At 31.9% G+C, this 16,919-nt stretch overlaps 1 protein-coding gene across 4 annotated transcripts in view; it reads right to left on the bottom strand.

Annotated features, from left to right (window-relative positions):
- LOC134265961 (uncharacterized) overlaps positions 1 to 15,184 on the bottom strand; it is a 73,795-nt gene extending 58,611 nt beyond the window's left edge. For 3 of the 4 annotated variants that reach the window (XM_062748156.1, XM_062748158.1, XM_062748157.1), the window contains exon 1: positions 14,973 to 15,184. Coding sequence is in view for 1 of the 4 variants with exons in the window: in XM_062748160.1 (XP_062604144.1) it covers positions 8,383 to 8,448; positions 8,939 to 9,186; positions 9,590 to 9,826; positions 10,080 to 10,101; positions 10,388 to 10,558 (744 nt within the window). In the remaining 3 variants the exon portion in view is untranslated. Of the gene's footprint in view, positions 1 to 8,001; positions 8,449 to 8,938; positions 9,187 to 9,589; positions 9,827 to 10,079; positions 10,102 to 10,387; positions 11,590 to 11,734; positions 11,833 to 14,972 lie in introns of those variants that run through there. The other variant, XM_062748160.1, reaches the window with a different exon arrangement.
- Between the last annotated feature and the right edge of the window lie 1,735 nt (positions 15,185 to 16,919).

The raw sequence follows: 16,919 nt of genomic DNA, 5'->3' as shown, positions 1-16,919 counted from the left end.
GTCTGTTTTGAGTATTAAAAAAGATATAGGTGAATAGAGAACAATACATGCATAAGGTTTAAAACTTGTGTCCAATCCTTTGACACGCTGACAAAAATGTGTACAAAACAGAAAAGTGAAGAAAAATCGGGCGTCACTACATTTATAGAATACCTGGAGAAAGCAGAGTACATTGGTCTTGATTCATTTTATATTGTCCTCGTTGTAAATTGTCCTTGTTTGTTGTAAGTGTTGTAACCAGGTCTACAGGTGGAAATATTCTGTCAAAATAGAGCTGCAAAGCGTCTCTTCCTATCTTCTTCAGTTTCTCGAAAGACTTGAAATTCATTTTTTTTTTCAATTCCGGTTCGGAGAGACGAGTGCATTCATCTTGATCCATAATATCATCCAAATCTGATTAAATATTTATTTTAAACCAATTTATCCTCATGTTAACTACAACTCACATTGAATGTGATACTTATATCTCTGCTACATGTACAAAAAATCGTAATCTGGAGGAAAATCATTTAACTTAAGAAAACATAGTTTAAAGAGCAATCTTTAATGTTTCTTTTTTAAACTTTACCACAATTCATATGCCTTTAAGATACTTGAAATCTCAACTATAACATCCTGAAAAAAAACAAAATATAATAAATATATTTTTTTATGAATATATATTAACGATGATAACGAAATACGCTTAAACTGATTTATGATTATGCGTTCATTAAATGATAATTAAACATATCTCGCGTGATTCAATAAAATTATTCGATATTTTCAATAATCGCTTTCGTTTCGTTTTTTGAAAACGTGTATTATACATATACATATACAAGTTCATTGCAAAACATTTACAATTCCACCTACAAGTCTCTAGTAAACAAGAAGAGCTCATTCACTAAGTATGTGATGGTTGGAAATCCCATGTCTTGGACACCTTATTTTCCCCTTTTTGTAAATATCTTTCTCTCCAACAAAGCAGTCATCGTGTTCTCGAAACACCTCCTGATTTCTACATTGATACCCAACAGTGTACATGTCAATTTTCTTATGGAAAGTACCAAGGAGTTCTTGTAATAGCCTTTCAACAGTATCCCGCACATTAAGGGCAACTTCTTTTATGACAAGGACGTTGGTGGGTTGAAAAATATGAAGTTGAATTGAGGAATTGTTTACTGCTAGGGCCACGATATGTTCTTTATAAGCAAAACAAGCAACATTTTTGTACAAACAAAGTCCATTGTCTTCCAATAACGTCCATTCGCCATTGGTTCTCGTCAAACAAGCAACAATAAGACGATAATAGACACTTTGACAACTACATACACAATAAACCTTAAAAAAATATAACACAAGTATACCTGTTTGCATTGTCCCACAGTCCTGTTGTTCTCAAGTCCAGTACTTTGGTTAGTAATGCTGCAATTGAGAAACTGATTGCGAGCAGGGAATAATTTTTAGCTACTGTATACTTCTGTACGTGACACACATCAACAAAATGTACCACAATGACATGAACAACAGACCCAAAAAAAAATATTGACAGTCAACGAAACAAACACGACTGTAGACAATGCAGTACATATAAGAACATCAAACACAGTTCTCATACATTTGGCAGTCTAACGTCTGAAATGTGCCTTTTCAAGCACAGATAAACACGAAATTTACCATCTCAAAACACGTTTTCTAAACTTTCGGAAGTTTACCACCAAAACAAGGAAAAATAATATCGAGCTCGATCCCAATCAAAATTCATACACGCACTTCTTACACACAACCGGCATCTTTGAATAAAATCAACACTAAGAACATAAATCACAATAATACACAAAACAAACAAATGACTCATAAAAATATAAATACAAGTGCGCACAAATATTTTTCTTTAAATTTAATTCAAAGAAATCAATAAACTGTTGAGTTGTAGCTTTAGGTTTCAAAACACTTCACACGGAATAGAAAAACAAACCTGAACACAATTCATGGGGAAATAATTGGCATTGGACATTTGCACACGGGCGTCGTGGACAATCCTCTCGTCCCTTAGTGTACCCTGGTCATCATCCATTGGAAAACTTGAAGTTGACGATAATTCATCGTGGAAATCAAACAAAATACTCATCACTGTAGTATTCACTTCAAGTTGAAAATTCACGTGGGCGCCATTTGTAGCAGGATCACAGTCTTGTTCGAAGGATTCAAAACAAAACTTGTTTGGTCGTTTTACAATTTGTTAATGGATGTAACGAAAAGCCTAGAAAATAGAAAAACACACTCACAATACTCATACAAAACAATACACATAGACAAACACGAAACAAAAAGACATTTCAACATTTACGAAAAATAATAATTAATAGAAATTTAAAGGTCTGCCATTAATTCGTTACATAAAGTAAACGATTTAACGATTTAAACGATTTTAAAAGTTACTGAATTACAAGATTAATGAACATCTTACCAGGCATCCAGTATTAAATCAGAAATATATTATTCTGTACATCGATTTCATAGATCTGTGATGATATGTATATATAAGCAATTTGCTACCGTAAAGGCTGAAGAGCTTGGGGTTGGGAATTCGGCGGGATTCTTACTTTATATAGTGCATGGGTTAGAAAAGCATGCATATAAATTAGTATAACGAAATCCATTGGTCCATGGTAGGTTACTGGTCAGTCAAACGTAAAGGAAATGCTAAAAATAGAAATTCACCTGCATAAAACAAAACACTCGCACATGGCTCTCACATACCTGCAAAACCGATTGTATTCGTTTTGCTATGCTCACGAATCGGAAAACGTACTAAATATTGCGCAAAGCATTAAAGCAAATATTTAATAATAATTATTATTTAATTACAACCGTGAAATACATATTCATTTAATGTTCACGCCGAAATAGGTACCCTCCGAAATTAGTCAACTTTGTCTTGTACATTCCGGAATTTACTTCCAAAATATTGTGATAAAAAAAGAAATAGGAAATACATCATTTGCACGCATGGACAAAATGTATGTACATGTTTCCGTGATCATTTTATGATGATTTCTGACTAACTTGATGTCAAGACTTTAAATGATTGTGCGAACATGACAATCAAAGATATAAACACATTTCTATTTTATCTGAGAATGCTTTAAAAATGCATGCTTTGAGCCTAATATATATCACACAATTAAAGAAAATATGTCAGATAGTACACCGCACAGTTTAAGCTACGATAAAGAGAAAAAGCGAAAGGTCTTATTTATATGGGGATGTTTTCTATGACGTCACAGAAAATTATCAAGTTTTTCACATAATTAGAAAATGAAATCAATTAACGTGTTTGTGATGCCCATTTTACTAATATATTTATGTACTTTTTGTATATTGTAAAGAAAAGTTATACTGTAATATATTTGTATATCGTTATTGAAAAAAAGTTATGGAAGTGTCCTAATTAATCAATTAATTAAACGGGCATATCCTATACTTTATACATAAAATCAAGAACCATTAGGGTATTTAAATGTTGAGAATCTGATGCAATCTTCTAAATAAATTCTATATGTAATGTAATTGACCATCAAAATATTCAACGTGCAATTTAACAATTCTTTTTTTTAAATCTTAGGCCATCTTTAATGAATACTTGGTTGACCTTTCCCAATCGATTGGCTAAATAATTAACCCATAGGAAGCTTATTTGGTTTTTTATACACTATGGAAAATAGTATTTAAAAGATTAAAATGTAATTGAACAATTGTGGCAATAAAAATATTTTACTTAGTTACCAAATAATTTTAGACCAAATCGGGAGAGGACAAATAAACATTATTCAAATGTTTGTTTAAGCAATGCTTTCATATTTTTATCCTTTTTTCTGTGATAACTCTTTGATTAGTTTTTTTTCATATTTTTATTATCCATTGTATTACAGACAGAATCAATTTAAAATAACAGCAAAATAACAATGGATATGAAACAATCATACACTCATCCATACATCCATTAAAATTTTAAATTAATATAAGGTTCCTATATAATTATCAGTTGTCTCTATCATGCAAACTAATTTAACAAACATCAAATATATAATCTTACATTTGTTCAAATATATTTTTCGAAAGAATTCATTGTTCTTCAAAATAATGTAGATTTGAATTATTGATAGAAATGTATTTTTCAATATTGTTTTTTTATTTTCAAATAACTTATTAAACCAAAAAGTTAAGGTATTTTTGGTTGCAATAAACAAGGAAAAATATTTAGTTTTTTGTATAATATCATAAAGTATTCAATTCTATTAACCTTAGTAAGTGGTAATTCACCTAAAATAATATTTATTGGTCACAATAAACAAATACATGCAGTACAGTTTCAGTTTCTTGGGAACAAAACTTACAAACATCAGTAGTTTTTATATTGGTTTTCTTAAGATAAGAATGTACAGAGAGGATCCTATGTAAAATTCTATATCGTAACCACTGTACAGAAGAATCAGAAGTAGTCTTAAAACAAACTTTAGAAACATCTTTAATTTATACAAATATCTGTGACTCCAAAGAGAGATAAGTCTTGATTCCATTTTGGAATTGCTGTAGGAATTATATCATTTTTGTGTATATAATTATAAATTCTCTTTGTACATTTTTCTTAGTGAAAAATATTTTCAAAATAAAATAATAAATAAAGCTGACAAGGCTTTCACTCTTTTATAAGTTGGTTTCTTGATAATTTTATCAGAATGTAACGCCGAGCAAAAGGCCAAGAGCGTAGGAGATAAAATATATAAATATCGCGCAACTTCTTTGTGTCTGATGACAGTAGACGGAAACTTTTACTGACATTGAAATCTTCGTGGACTATAAATCTATTTGACAACGTTTTAAAATCCATATTTATAAATTTATTTCACAATTCATATCTTGAGTATGTTTTATGTTTTACGTCTCTCTCCTTTTTTCACTCAAATGGAAACGTCAACAATTAAATGTAAATATGAGGAATAATTTTTTTGATTAGTTGAGTATTTCCCATGGACATCAACAACATTTGGAAACGTAGTATAATTTGCTCGATGGGCAAGATTATCCCATGTTTCCAGCTTTTGTAGATACACTGGCTTTCCCAACAAACTAGAAAGTGAATCCTTAGAAATAGTCGTATATATCAACGTTTGCATCATTTTTCGCAAGAAAAACATATAGTTTTAAAAACGACTTACACATTTGACAATTTGATAAAAAGGTTTTAGACTTGTTATTACATTTCAGTAATGGAATTTATAGATGTCCTCATTACTGAAAGCTTAATCTACTATATTGCTCAATTATTTATTTTTCCTTCATTTATTTCATGTATCTTATTTTTCAATTTACCGTTTACTGTAGCTCAGTCGATAGAGCGCTCGCTCCGTGATCGGGAGGTCGTGAGTTCGTATCTCGGCCGCGACTGACCTAGTCGTTAAAATTGGTAGCAACTGTTCTTTCGCTATGCGCTTGGCATTTGAAGTGAAATGTGCGGGTCCTTCGGATGAGACCTTCAAAACCGAAGCCCCGTGTCAGCGGCAGGCATTGGCACGATAAAGATCCCTAACTGCTCAATGGCCTTGAATGTCGAGTAAAGGTCAAAATTTGAAGCCCTTCACCGGCATACGGTGACGTCTCCATATCAGTGAAAAATTCTCGAGAGAGACGTTAAACAATATACAATCAATCAATCATATTTTTCAACTTTTCGCTCTGCGGTCATGTCATCCAATGAAAGTCCAGAGATTAGGTGCAATAATTTCTTTTCGTCTATTCAGATGAAGTAATCGTAAATGAGTCAATAAACAAACAAAACTTGAAGTATCTACGCTGTATTTCTTTCCATAGTAAAGATAAAAAATAAGTAGGGTTGAATTGACACAATAAACACAAAACCTGACAATTGCAGAACACATTAGAAAAGGCAACACCTGAAAAACAAAAGACACGAGACGATCACATACTTTTAATAGAATACAAGTACAACACGCAAAAGACGGCCACGATACGATAGGATAAACAAACGATAGGACTCGAAAGAATTTTAATACCATCATGCAATATGATACAGCAAAACCTGCTCTTAAGATATTGTTTAATACATATTAAACAAAAATTTAATGATTTTTTTAATTTTATTTTGCGCAAAACATCGGCATCCAACTCTCATAGCTTAAGGAGGCCGACTATAGTTTCCATTGGCCAATATTTCGCGCATCATAGTAAAATGAAGCGTATTTACTGTTTTAATGCAACTTTTTTACGCTTAATAATTCAAATTAAACAAAATGAAGAAATCATAGGTATGAAAATGTAAGTACAATTTGATATAACTGATTTTTCAACGGATTTTGCAATTGATAGGTAGGTTGACGTCGTTGCAGTGTGTTTTTGACGTTATGATAATCTATAGCTCTTAAAGAAAGGGGTAATAAAAATAGTATTGAAGAAAAAGTAATAAACGTACGCTCTTGAAATTTAAAACATAGAAATTTGAGAATATCTCCAATATTTTTATTATGTTTTGATATGAATCCATTGTGTATGTCATATTTAGTAATACTCTTTAAAGATAGTAAAATTTGCTAATTTTTTGGAATTTCAGATCCCCCCTTTGGTAACAAGACGGTAGAATTTTGTGTTTCTTAAATATATTGTATAATATAGTATTACCCATCAAATATTATAGTTTGAACAAAATGTCTATTGTAGTATTTGTATATTTGCTTTAAAGTGCTAAAAATTGGCATTTTCCTATATAATTCTATAGTAAATGTATCTGTATTTTGAGATAGTCCCTCAAATTACCTGGACGGTAGATTTCTCCCAAACATTGCATGTTCACTGAAGGTAATGTAAGCTATATATGATGTAAAAATGAAGATGCTGTTTTAGTTTTCACACAATAAAGTAATAGTTGTCCCCCTTAAGTGCACTCATTCTTTCAAATTCAAGTTGATCGTTGGCTTTTATACATTTTCTTGTTTTGAATCTGAAATTTTAAAGAGTTAGACATTCCACATTACTGCTCCCGAATGTTGAAAAGAATTTGGAAATGTTTTAGTTTTGTGTTTTGGAACGCACAAGTCAAAATAAGATTCAGATCTTATATGGTAGGAAATGGATGATTGGTAATTCAACATTTCAGAAAGGTTGTTCGGACTTGCACCTTAAAGCATTTTATACAAAAACACTAATTTATTTACAGCCAATTGTTCATGTACTGACAGCCAATCAGGTTTTTTTTTCAAATAAAGGTTTTGATGGCGTGTCACACGCAGCATTTAGAATACAGCAAGCTACACATTTCTGTAACTTATTAATCGTGTCAAGGCTTCAGGTTGACGCTATATTGTTATACAATATTCAACTGATGGTATTACATAAGCATCATAGAATAATAACTCTCTTGTATTTAATGGAAGATATTTCTTAATTTTGCATCATAAAGATATCTTTCTAGATACTAATTTACAGACATCATTGATATCTGTATTAAAATTGAGTGAATTATCAATATTAATTTCAAGTAGTTTCTTGTGTGTAACACTTTTAAGAAAATGATCCGAAATTTGTAAATTTAGATTTTGGCACGTCAGTTTTGACCGTCTTTGATTTGTGCCTAACAACATGCATTTTGTTTTAATAGTGTTCACAATCATCTGATTCTGAGAGCACCATGTTTCTATATTGTTCAAATCGGAGGAATACATAAATTGAATCGAAGAAACGTAATTGTCAGAAATGTGTAGAGTACATGTAGCATCATTGGCAAAAAAGTCAATGCTTGATTTTTCAATGAACAACGGGAGATCATAAATGTATAATAAAAAGAAAAGTAGACCTAAAATTGATCCCTGTGACTAACCGTTTTTCTTATGTTTCCAAATTGGAACATTTAAGTAAAACAGTTATGGGTATCATTCAGCTCCTTTTTTATGTTCATGATTTTTTTCGAAAAATGAGATTAAAAGCTAATTAATCAACGTATTCCACTACTTATTTACAAATCGTTATATGTAAGACATAACTTTCTTTCGTATACAGTTATCGAAAATTCAAAAAGTACTATGGAAATATCACTTTTGTAGGGGACCAGTATTCCTGGACTACTTTGGTCACCCTCAGTATAAAAATCAGTACTCTCATGAAGAAGTCAACTTTGATTGTCTGCTAACGGTGACTCCACTAAATAGAAATATGTCCAAAGTTTTATCTTTCTAATATTTTTTATCACTGTGATCGTAATTACTATCTAGTCTCAAGAGAAACACAATCATTTCAAATTTGTGATCTGCTGATGAGTTTTTTCACTCGATTTTTAGACTATGGGAGCATTGTTAAATAAACTCCACGAACGTCATATATAAAGTGTTATCTCTGTCGTCTGAGGAAGATGATTTCTTGTTTTAATGATCCATTACTTAGTCTCAGTATTGCCTGTAAAATACAATGTTATAGATCAATAAGCTTATTTTCAATGAAAGAATGACTGGGTGGGATTAGGATGGACCTTTCTCTATACATTTTTAAATATATGTGTTTTAAAATCTCGAAGTTTGATAGTACTTTACTTATCGGAAATGAAATGCTACAATGACTAGCCTCTACATGGAAATCTACTATAGCATATACCGTATTTATAAAAATTATAGGTGCGGGCAAATTTGACCCCCCTCTCTCTATGCCTTCTACATGCCTTTTCAGTGTTTAGAGATGCTGCAATAGGGGTTGCAATGAATTAACCTGCTTAATGTAAATCTAAAGCTTTTATTGTTAACCAGTTGATGTTAAAATTCCAATAAGTTTTGGGTGTGCATATTCATGTATGTTATGATATAAAAAGCACACATTAGTGAGATTGAAATGAAAAAAAAAACCGCTTAAAACGTTTATTAAATAACAAGTGATGACAAGATTGATGTTTAACCTGAGAAAGATCTCTCCTTTTCAGATCAAAGTCATCCTTTTCCATGATGTTGGTTGTCTGAGTTTTATGTTCCACTTCATTCCTGTAGATTCGTATTCTTTCTACGTCATCGGTGGGAAGCTTCTGTCCTATTTCAGGTTTCTTCCCCCAGCCATTGGTTGATGGAAGAAGGTTTGGACCATAGTTCCTCAACAACTTGTACATTATGGTTACATCAAATGTGGAGGAGGTGGGAATCGATTTGTCAGCTGTGTAGACATATGAAAGAAGATAATGATCGCATTATAAGATGAAAATAACTATAAAATTAAATGACATTAATTTGGTTTATCAAATATGCCAATTTGCTGCATATGCTCATATATGCTACTGCCCTTTGTTATGATATCTTTTACATAAGATTATAACTAAATCAGAATTATTTAACATCGACTTTTGACTGAAAGATCGAGCATTACAGATATATCTGCGTCGAAAGTATAATAGTTACGCCCTGCTTTGTTTAAAACAAAAAACAAAAACACAGGTGAAGAGAGGAAAATATAAGGTTTTGAATTTTTGTGTAAAGTACAATCCCTTTGACATACTGTCCAAAATGTGTCCAAAACAAAAGTAAAGAGAATATTGGGCGCCTCTATATTTATAGAATACCTGGAAAAAGCAGGGTACATTGATCTTGATTCATTTTATATTGTCCACGTTGTAAATTGTCCTTGTTTGTAGCAAGGGTTGTAACCAGGTCTACAGGTGGAAATATTCTGTCAAAATAGAGCTGCAAAGCGTCTCTTCCTGTCTTCGTGAGTTTTTCGAACGACTTGAAATTCCTTTTTTTCAATTCCAGTTCGGACAGACGGGTGCATTTATCTTGATCCGTCATGTCATCCAAATCTGATTGCATATTATAAACCAAGAAAGTTATAAAACTGAAGCAACAAATCATTTAAAATCAATTATTTTTGGAAAAATAGTATAGTATGTTTACTGGAATGCAAATTGAATCAATATTTGATACCTGATATCTCCGTTTAAACAGATCCTAATCTGATTAAAATTAGTTTAACTTAAGAAACACACAATTTTAAGAGCAATGTCTCGTTTTTTATTTATTTTTTAACTTTTAATATGCATTCCTTTAAGATACCTGAAATCTCAGCTATAACATCCTAAAAATAAAGATAATAATTTTTTTTTAAGAATATGCAATATCAATGATGAAAAATGAGACAAATATGTATAACTGTTTTTTGATTATGCGTTCATTAATACAATATAATAATATAATATTTAATATATCTCACGTGATCTTAAAAAAATATATTTATTTTTACGCATTCTTTCCATTTAGCAAAACATATATTTTCGCTTTCATTTTTTTTTCATTGAAAACGTGTATTATACATATACAAGTCTTGTACATGTTTATTACAAAGCATTTACAATGCTGTTTACCTTTTTCCAATAAACAAGAAGAGCCGATTCACTTAATATGTGATGATTGACCATACCATGTCTTGGGCACCTTATTTTGCCTTTTTTGTAAATAGCTTTCTCTTCAACAAAGCAGTCATCGTGTTCACAAAACATCTCCTGATTACTACATTGGTACCCAACAGTGTACATGTCAATTTTCTTGTGGAAATTCCCTAGGAGTTCTTGCAATAGCCTTTCAACAGTATCCCGAACAGTCAGGGCAACTTCTTTTGTAACAAGGACGTTGGTGGGTTGAAAAATTTGAAGCTGAATTGAAGAATGTTAACTGCTAGGGACACAACGTGTTCTTTGTAAGCAAAACAAGCCACGTTTTTGTACAAACAAAGTCCATTGTCTTCCAATACCGTCCATTCTCCATTGGTCCTCGTCAAACAAGCAACGATAAGACGATAGTAGAAAAACCACGGCAAAAATTGGAATCGAAAGACTAATACGGATGTTTTGCTATGTAGAGATAAAAAATATCTTTCCTCAGAAATTCCAAATGCACGCTTGTTCATGCAGGGAATGTAGTGTGCATAATTTCCAACAGCTACCAGACCAAGGCGCTGCATATACTGGAGAAGGTTTTTTTTTTCGTGATTCCTGTTCCAAAGATCCATTTTAAAATGTCTATTACTCCATATGCCAGTTAAAAGTCTGTCAGGAATAAAACCACTTTTGTTAAAATTCTCCCAATCAATTGAATTTTCTGCAATGTCCCTAACATGGTTAGGGTCAGTAATGACATTCTTGAAGGAATCTATAAACCACTGGATATCAATAATGACCGTTTCAGACAGATTGGTGTCATCGAAGTAAAGACTAACCCCGATGTCATGAAAGAATTTTAAAACATCTCCTATTTGAACATATTTTTCTTTGTTTTCACCAAAACATTTGCTTAATAAGTCATTACGCGAAAGCATTCTTCTTTCTCGTCTTCTGTTTTCTCGAACAACAACTTCGCACAGAGCCCAGTCAGTGGGGACAGATTCCTTCCATTTATCTTCTTTGGCTATAGCAACAATACACTTCTCCAGTTCTGAGAGTGAATCATTGCAACATGCGCCATCTGTCTGATATCCTAAAACAAAGCATCTCGTTCTGTCCAAGTGTGTTCTCAAATGTTTGTTGAAATGGAGTTGATCCAAAACTCTGTTGTAGAACGTATCAGAATTCTACAAGATATGTATTACAGAAATAGTTAAGTGAAGTATGGCGATGAGTTTTGACTTTAAAACCAAGGAGTGTAAATGTTTCATCTTCTAAATGATAATTCCTATTCAAGTAGTTCAATTCATTATATAATTTGAAAAAAAATACCTGTTCTTTAACTCTATCCAGATGCGTTCCAACAATCATTACAGGAGCATCACTATCACAATAGGTGTGGACGGACTTCAGCCAAAACAGAAGGTATTCTGTGCAATAAACAATTCTGACAGAAGTTAACAAAGGTTTCATACTAACGTAAAGAATCTACAATAGAGATATTTATTTCATTTGAAAATGTGGAATTGAAAATGTGTATTCATCAGTTTATTTAAGAATTAATTAACAAGTTTATAAACTTCAATAGGAAATATATATATAGTTGTGGTATCTATCTATTTTATAAACATACGGAGAACAAATATCGTCAATTCTGTATGAAGTTTGTCTGAGGTCAGAGTTCAATACGTGACCTAATCACACGGCGCACTCATATCTACCTGTGCATAGATATAAAATGACTTGCTCTACTTACATTTCATGTATAAAAATGAACAAAATATGCAAGTGAAAAAATAATTATTTTATTAACAACATTAACAAGTATTTTATACAGTTTTTTTTTTGGCTATCTAATTAACCAGTGTATACATAAAGAATATACTGATAGAACTATAGCTTTTGTTGATAGGTTTTATGTCATTTTTTTCAGCTGTACAGTCTCTAACGATTATCCTTGTTTTTTTTTTTTTGGTAGTCTTCTGGTTAAATCTTCATGATAAACTATAATTTCTTCATCAAATTCTACTCACGAAAAATGTGTAAATCTGTCGGAAAATATCAAAGCATTGCAATCAAGCAACGAACAGCTGACAAACACCTCGGCGCTGTCGTAGTTCAATGCAAGTTTTCGCTAGTGTCCCCGTGTCTTGTTTACATCATGAATATGCCTTTAGTCATTGATATCGTAGGTTAAATGTTTTAGATCTTAAATACTTGATTGCAAATTAAATGGCACTGTCAAGTGTTTCCATCCATCGGATCATCCATCCTTTTCTGGCGACCGAATTTTTTCCAACTTTTTATCATCGATCTTCGGACGTGTTTCTTGTGTCTTTTGTTTTCAGCATCAATTATCAACTTTCACGAATGGAAATATTCCTAGACAACAGTTTGTTCACTATTACTGATCACAGGTAGCCATTAACAAGATATTCCCTTAGAAATAAAATCCTTAGCCTGCTGAATTCGAAGCGTAATCGCCATTCAAGCCGATTTACACCTTGCGTCATTTTTGAAAGTCTACGACGGAAGGTTAGTGCAATAATTTATGTTCGAAAGTATTCAATCGTTTGTCTCAAATGCATATATAAGTAATAAAAAGCAAGTTTATAAACTTCAAAGGGAATTGAAATTGGTCGGTACTTTATCAAATCTTCTGAGAAGGCCGAAGGCAAGACATTGGCTGATGGCCTTCTCAGAAGATTTGATTACGTACCGACCCACTTCAATTCCCATTGAAGTTTATAAACTTGTTATTTATTACTTATATATACATTTGAGATTGACAATTAAATATGTGCGGATATAAATATTGCACTTATAAATTACCGGTCGCCGTAGATTTCCAACAAAAGTACTAAAGGTGTAAATCGGCTTGAATCGCGGTTACGCTTCGAATTCGTCATACTAAGGATACTATTTCGAAGAGAATGTTTTGTTAAAGGCTTTTTGTGATCAGTAATAATGAACAAATTGTTGTCTGGGAATATTTTTATTTGTGAAAATTGATAATTAATGCTGTAAAGACACAAGAAACAGATTTACACATTTATCGTGTGTAGAATTTTATTAAAAAATTATAGTTTAGGCTATCTTATGAAGATTTAACTTAAGGTCTACCAAAAAATAAAGATAAACGTTAGAGACTGTGCAGCTGACAAAACTTCAAAGGTGAAAAAAAAACTTATAAACAAAGGCTAGGGCTAATGTTTATCGGTATGCAAATGTATTCTCTATGTACACAGGTGAAATCGACCGAGAAAATTGTATAAATTACTAGTTAATGTTTTAAATTAAACAATTATATTACATGCTTATAATATGTTGTTCATTTTTGTATACATGAAAAGCAAGTAGAGCAAGTCATTTGATATATATGTATCGGTAGATATTATTGCACCGTGTGATTTGGAAATGCAATGACCACTGACTTTCGACAAACTTCATAAAAATTGAAGATAGTATTCTCTATGTACACAGGTTAAATCGACCGAGAAAAATGTATAAATTATTTGTTAACGTTTTAAATTAAACAATTATTACTTGCTTATGTTGTTCATTTTTTTTATACATGAAAAGCAAGTAGAGCAAGCCATTTGATATTTATGTACCGGTAGATATTATTGCACCGTGTGATTCGGAAATGTAATGACCACTGACCTCCGACAAACTTCATAAAAATTGAAGATAGTTGCTCTCTGTGTGTTTATATAATGGAAAGATACCACAAATGTATATATATTTTATTGATGACTTAGGTTCAAAAAATGATTGACAAAAAAACTTAAGTGTCTCTGGGTTTTATAAGCACACTATTTGAGGAAGTTCTCATTTTTTGTGTGTCGTACATGTATGCTGATATGCATATAGTGCATGCTTTGTGTAGACTCTAAAGGCCTATTAATGGACTTTCTTTTCTACTCTCATTCAGAAAAGTCTGCTGATTATGACCGGTCTCAATCTCCTGCAGTGGTATTCGAACCAACGACGAGATCAACTTCTTAATATGCTACTCTAGATCTAACCACGCGAAACCAAAACTTTTTGCAAGGTTTTTCAAATATTGATGAGTCAATATTTTTCTATGTCCTTTTTAATCCTTGGCGATTGGCATTATTGTGACTTGTAAATCCACAATTGTCATTTATTCGCTAGGAAAACATGTAGAAAGTTCTATGTGTATCAAGCAAAGGGTATTGAAAATTTTGAGTGCTCATTTTTTTGCTATTCGTCAAACTTGACTTTTGCACATTCACTTATGACCGAACAATCTACAGTGGTCATTTACTTCTCAATCGAAACCAACAAACCTGCCTGTCAAGCAAAGGGTTCGTCAGATGATAAGCAATTAGTGTCTTGATATTTCCACTTTGACTTTTACCCTTGTGACCTCAAACTCCTTAGTACAAGTGTTCAAGTTTTGATGTCTGTCAACCGAAGGTTTATCAAAATATCAAGTGGATAATACTTGATCTACCGACCGAAATACCCACCGACAAGTGCAAAGCACTGTGTTTTCTTTTTCAATGGGGTCATAAATTTGATTGGAGAAATATTTGTCTCTTACCTCCATATGTCCAATCAGCAAACATAGTTCCCTCTTGTTCACACAGTGCTGGGTCAACTTTTCCACCAAATGATTTTGACATATCTATCACCAGCAGATAGAAAGCCCTCCTGCTGAGATACACCTGATGGCAGGCGTAGTAGGCACACTGGCCTCCGAAATCCATGACACTCAACAGTTGTTTCCCTTCTTTATCTGCTTCTTCTGTAACGGCTAAATTTTGTAGAAATGTTTGTAGAAAACATTTGCATCATACATTTCAGCAAATTTCTGGTTTATTCTAACATAAAATTTATTGCGTATATTGAAAAGCAATAGATTGATTTTTTTTGCATTTCATAATTTATTAGAAAATAATAAAACATTAAAAATGCGGAGACATGTAAAAGTTATATGTTAATAAGGAGAATGGATTAACATGCCCTCATTGTAACAATACTAAAATGAAATACTCAGAGAGGGTTCCTTCACTTTCTTAGAGTTGTTACATGAATTACAAGATATTTATTCAAGCAAATATTCATACAGAAAACCTGACCCTAGGAGAAAAAAGTTCTGTTGTGTAACATTCTTAAATTCTGGTTGAAACCTCAACTCACATTGAAAGTTTCCATCATATAGTTAGGAAATATATTTGTGATTATGATAGAAAGATTGTGATTGTGATAGAAAGAATTTTTTATTATTCGTCATTGATAGATAGTCTATTATTTGTAATTTGTCAGTAGTATATCATTTAAGAAATAAACAACAATGTTAAAAAGTTCTCAGGGAAATGAACTTTTAGTTGGTCACGTGATCAAATCCTGTGAAGCTCGAAGGGCTTCTCAGTAGATTTGATCACGTACCAACTAAAAGATCATTTCCCAGTGAACTTTTTAACATTGTGGTTTATTATTTATATTTTTTACATTTGAAACGAATAAATTTCGAGTTTAATTGTATTTATTACACGAACGCGCCAACGTATTGCTCTGTGGCCAAAATATCTCATCGCTCTGTGATCCGGTCGCGCTATGACTTCTGACCCCAAAATGAAATTCAATCAGAATTGAACGTATTTTCTCTTCAATATGTTTTTCTAAGTAAGATATTTGCAAATGTAAATATTTTAATTGATCAATAGTATTGTTTCTTCATCGAATGATATATAAAAGTTTTGATAAAATATATTCAAAGTTTGTACGTCTTTCCTTATGTTATCTTGTGTCAATTTAATTTATATATCTGATATTTATTAATTTATGATTTTATATAAAGGGTTCAATATCTCTAGATATTGGAATGGAAAGATCTGAACCCAAATCAATATTCAAAATTCCAGACATCAATAGCTATACCAAAATTGACAAATAAAGTAATTATGCTATATCGGTAGATCTTAAAAAGATGTATGTAGATCATATTATGATATAATAGACCATTTTAAAAATAATAATTGCTTGCCCTCCTGGAGATTAATATTTATCAGAAATTTCAAGATATTTGTTGACTGGATGAGAGGAATCGAAAGAAAAAATATCCCATAATGTAAAAACGTTTTTTTTTTTGGAACCAGGAGAGGGCCAAAGAATATTATTTAAATTTACATTTTTCTTCTTCATTTTGAATGAAGATAATACATATTTATATTAAATTACCCTTTAGAAAATATTTCTCTTCAAAAATTCCAAATAAATCTTCATGCACTTCTAGGCCTATTGTACTTTGAACCTGTCGTAATTCATCAAGAGATCTCTTCTGTAGTCGTTTTAGCAGGGTAGTTTTTCCAGCACCAGCACAACCTACAATCATAGCACGGGCCCTGTGGATCGTTTGCGTCCCTTTCTTTGCACATTCTACATACCTGCACCTTGCATCGTAGTCCCATCTAAGAATTTCCCTTGGAATATTTACTGAAAGAATGAAAACAAAAGTGTTTCTGTCAATAGCCTTTAAGAACTTAAA

Source organism: Saccostrea cucullata, unplaced genomic scaffold, assembly GCF_032062105.1.
Source record: "Saccostrea cucullata isolate Sc308-1 unplaced genomic scaffold, CSIRO_AGI_Scuc_v1 ctg1694, whole genome shotgun sequence".
Classification (NCBI taxonomy): Eukaryota; Metazoa; Mollusca; class Bivalvia; order Ostreida; family Ostreidae; genus Saccostrea; species Saccostrea cuccullata.
The sequence above is the reverse complement of the archived record's forward strand: the minus strand, read 5'-3'. Positions and strand labels throughout refer to the sequence as shown.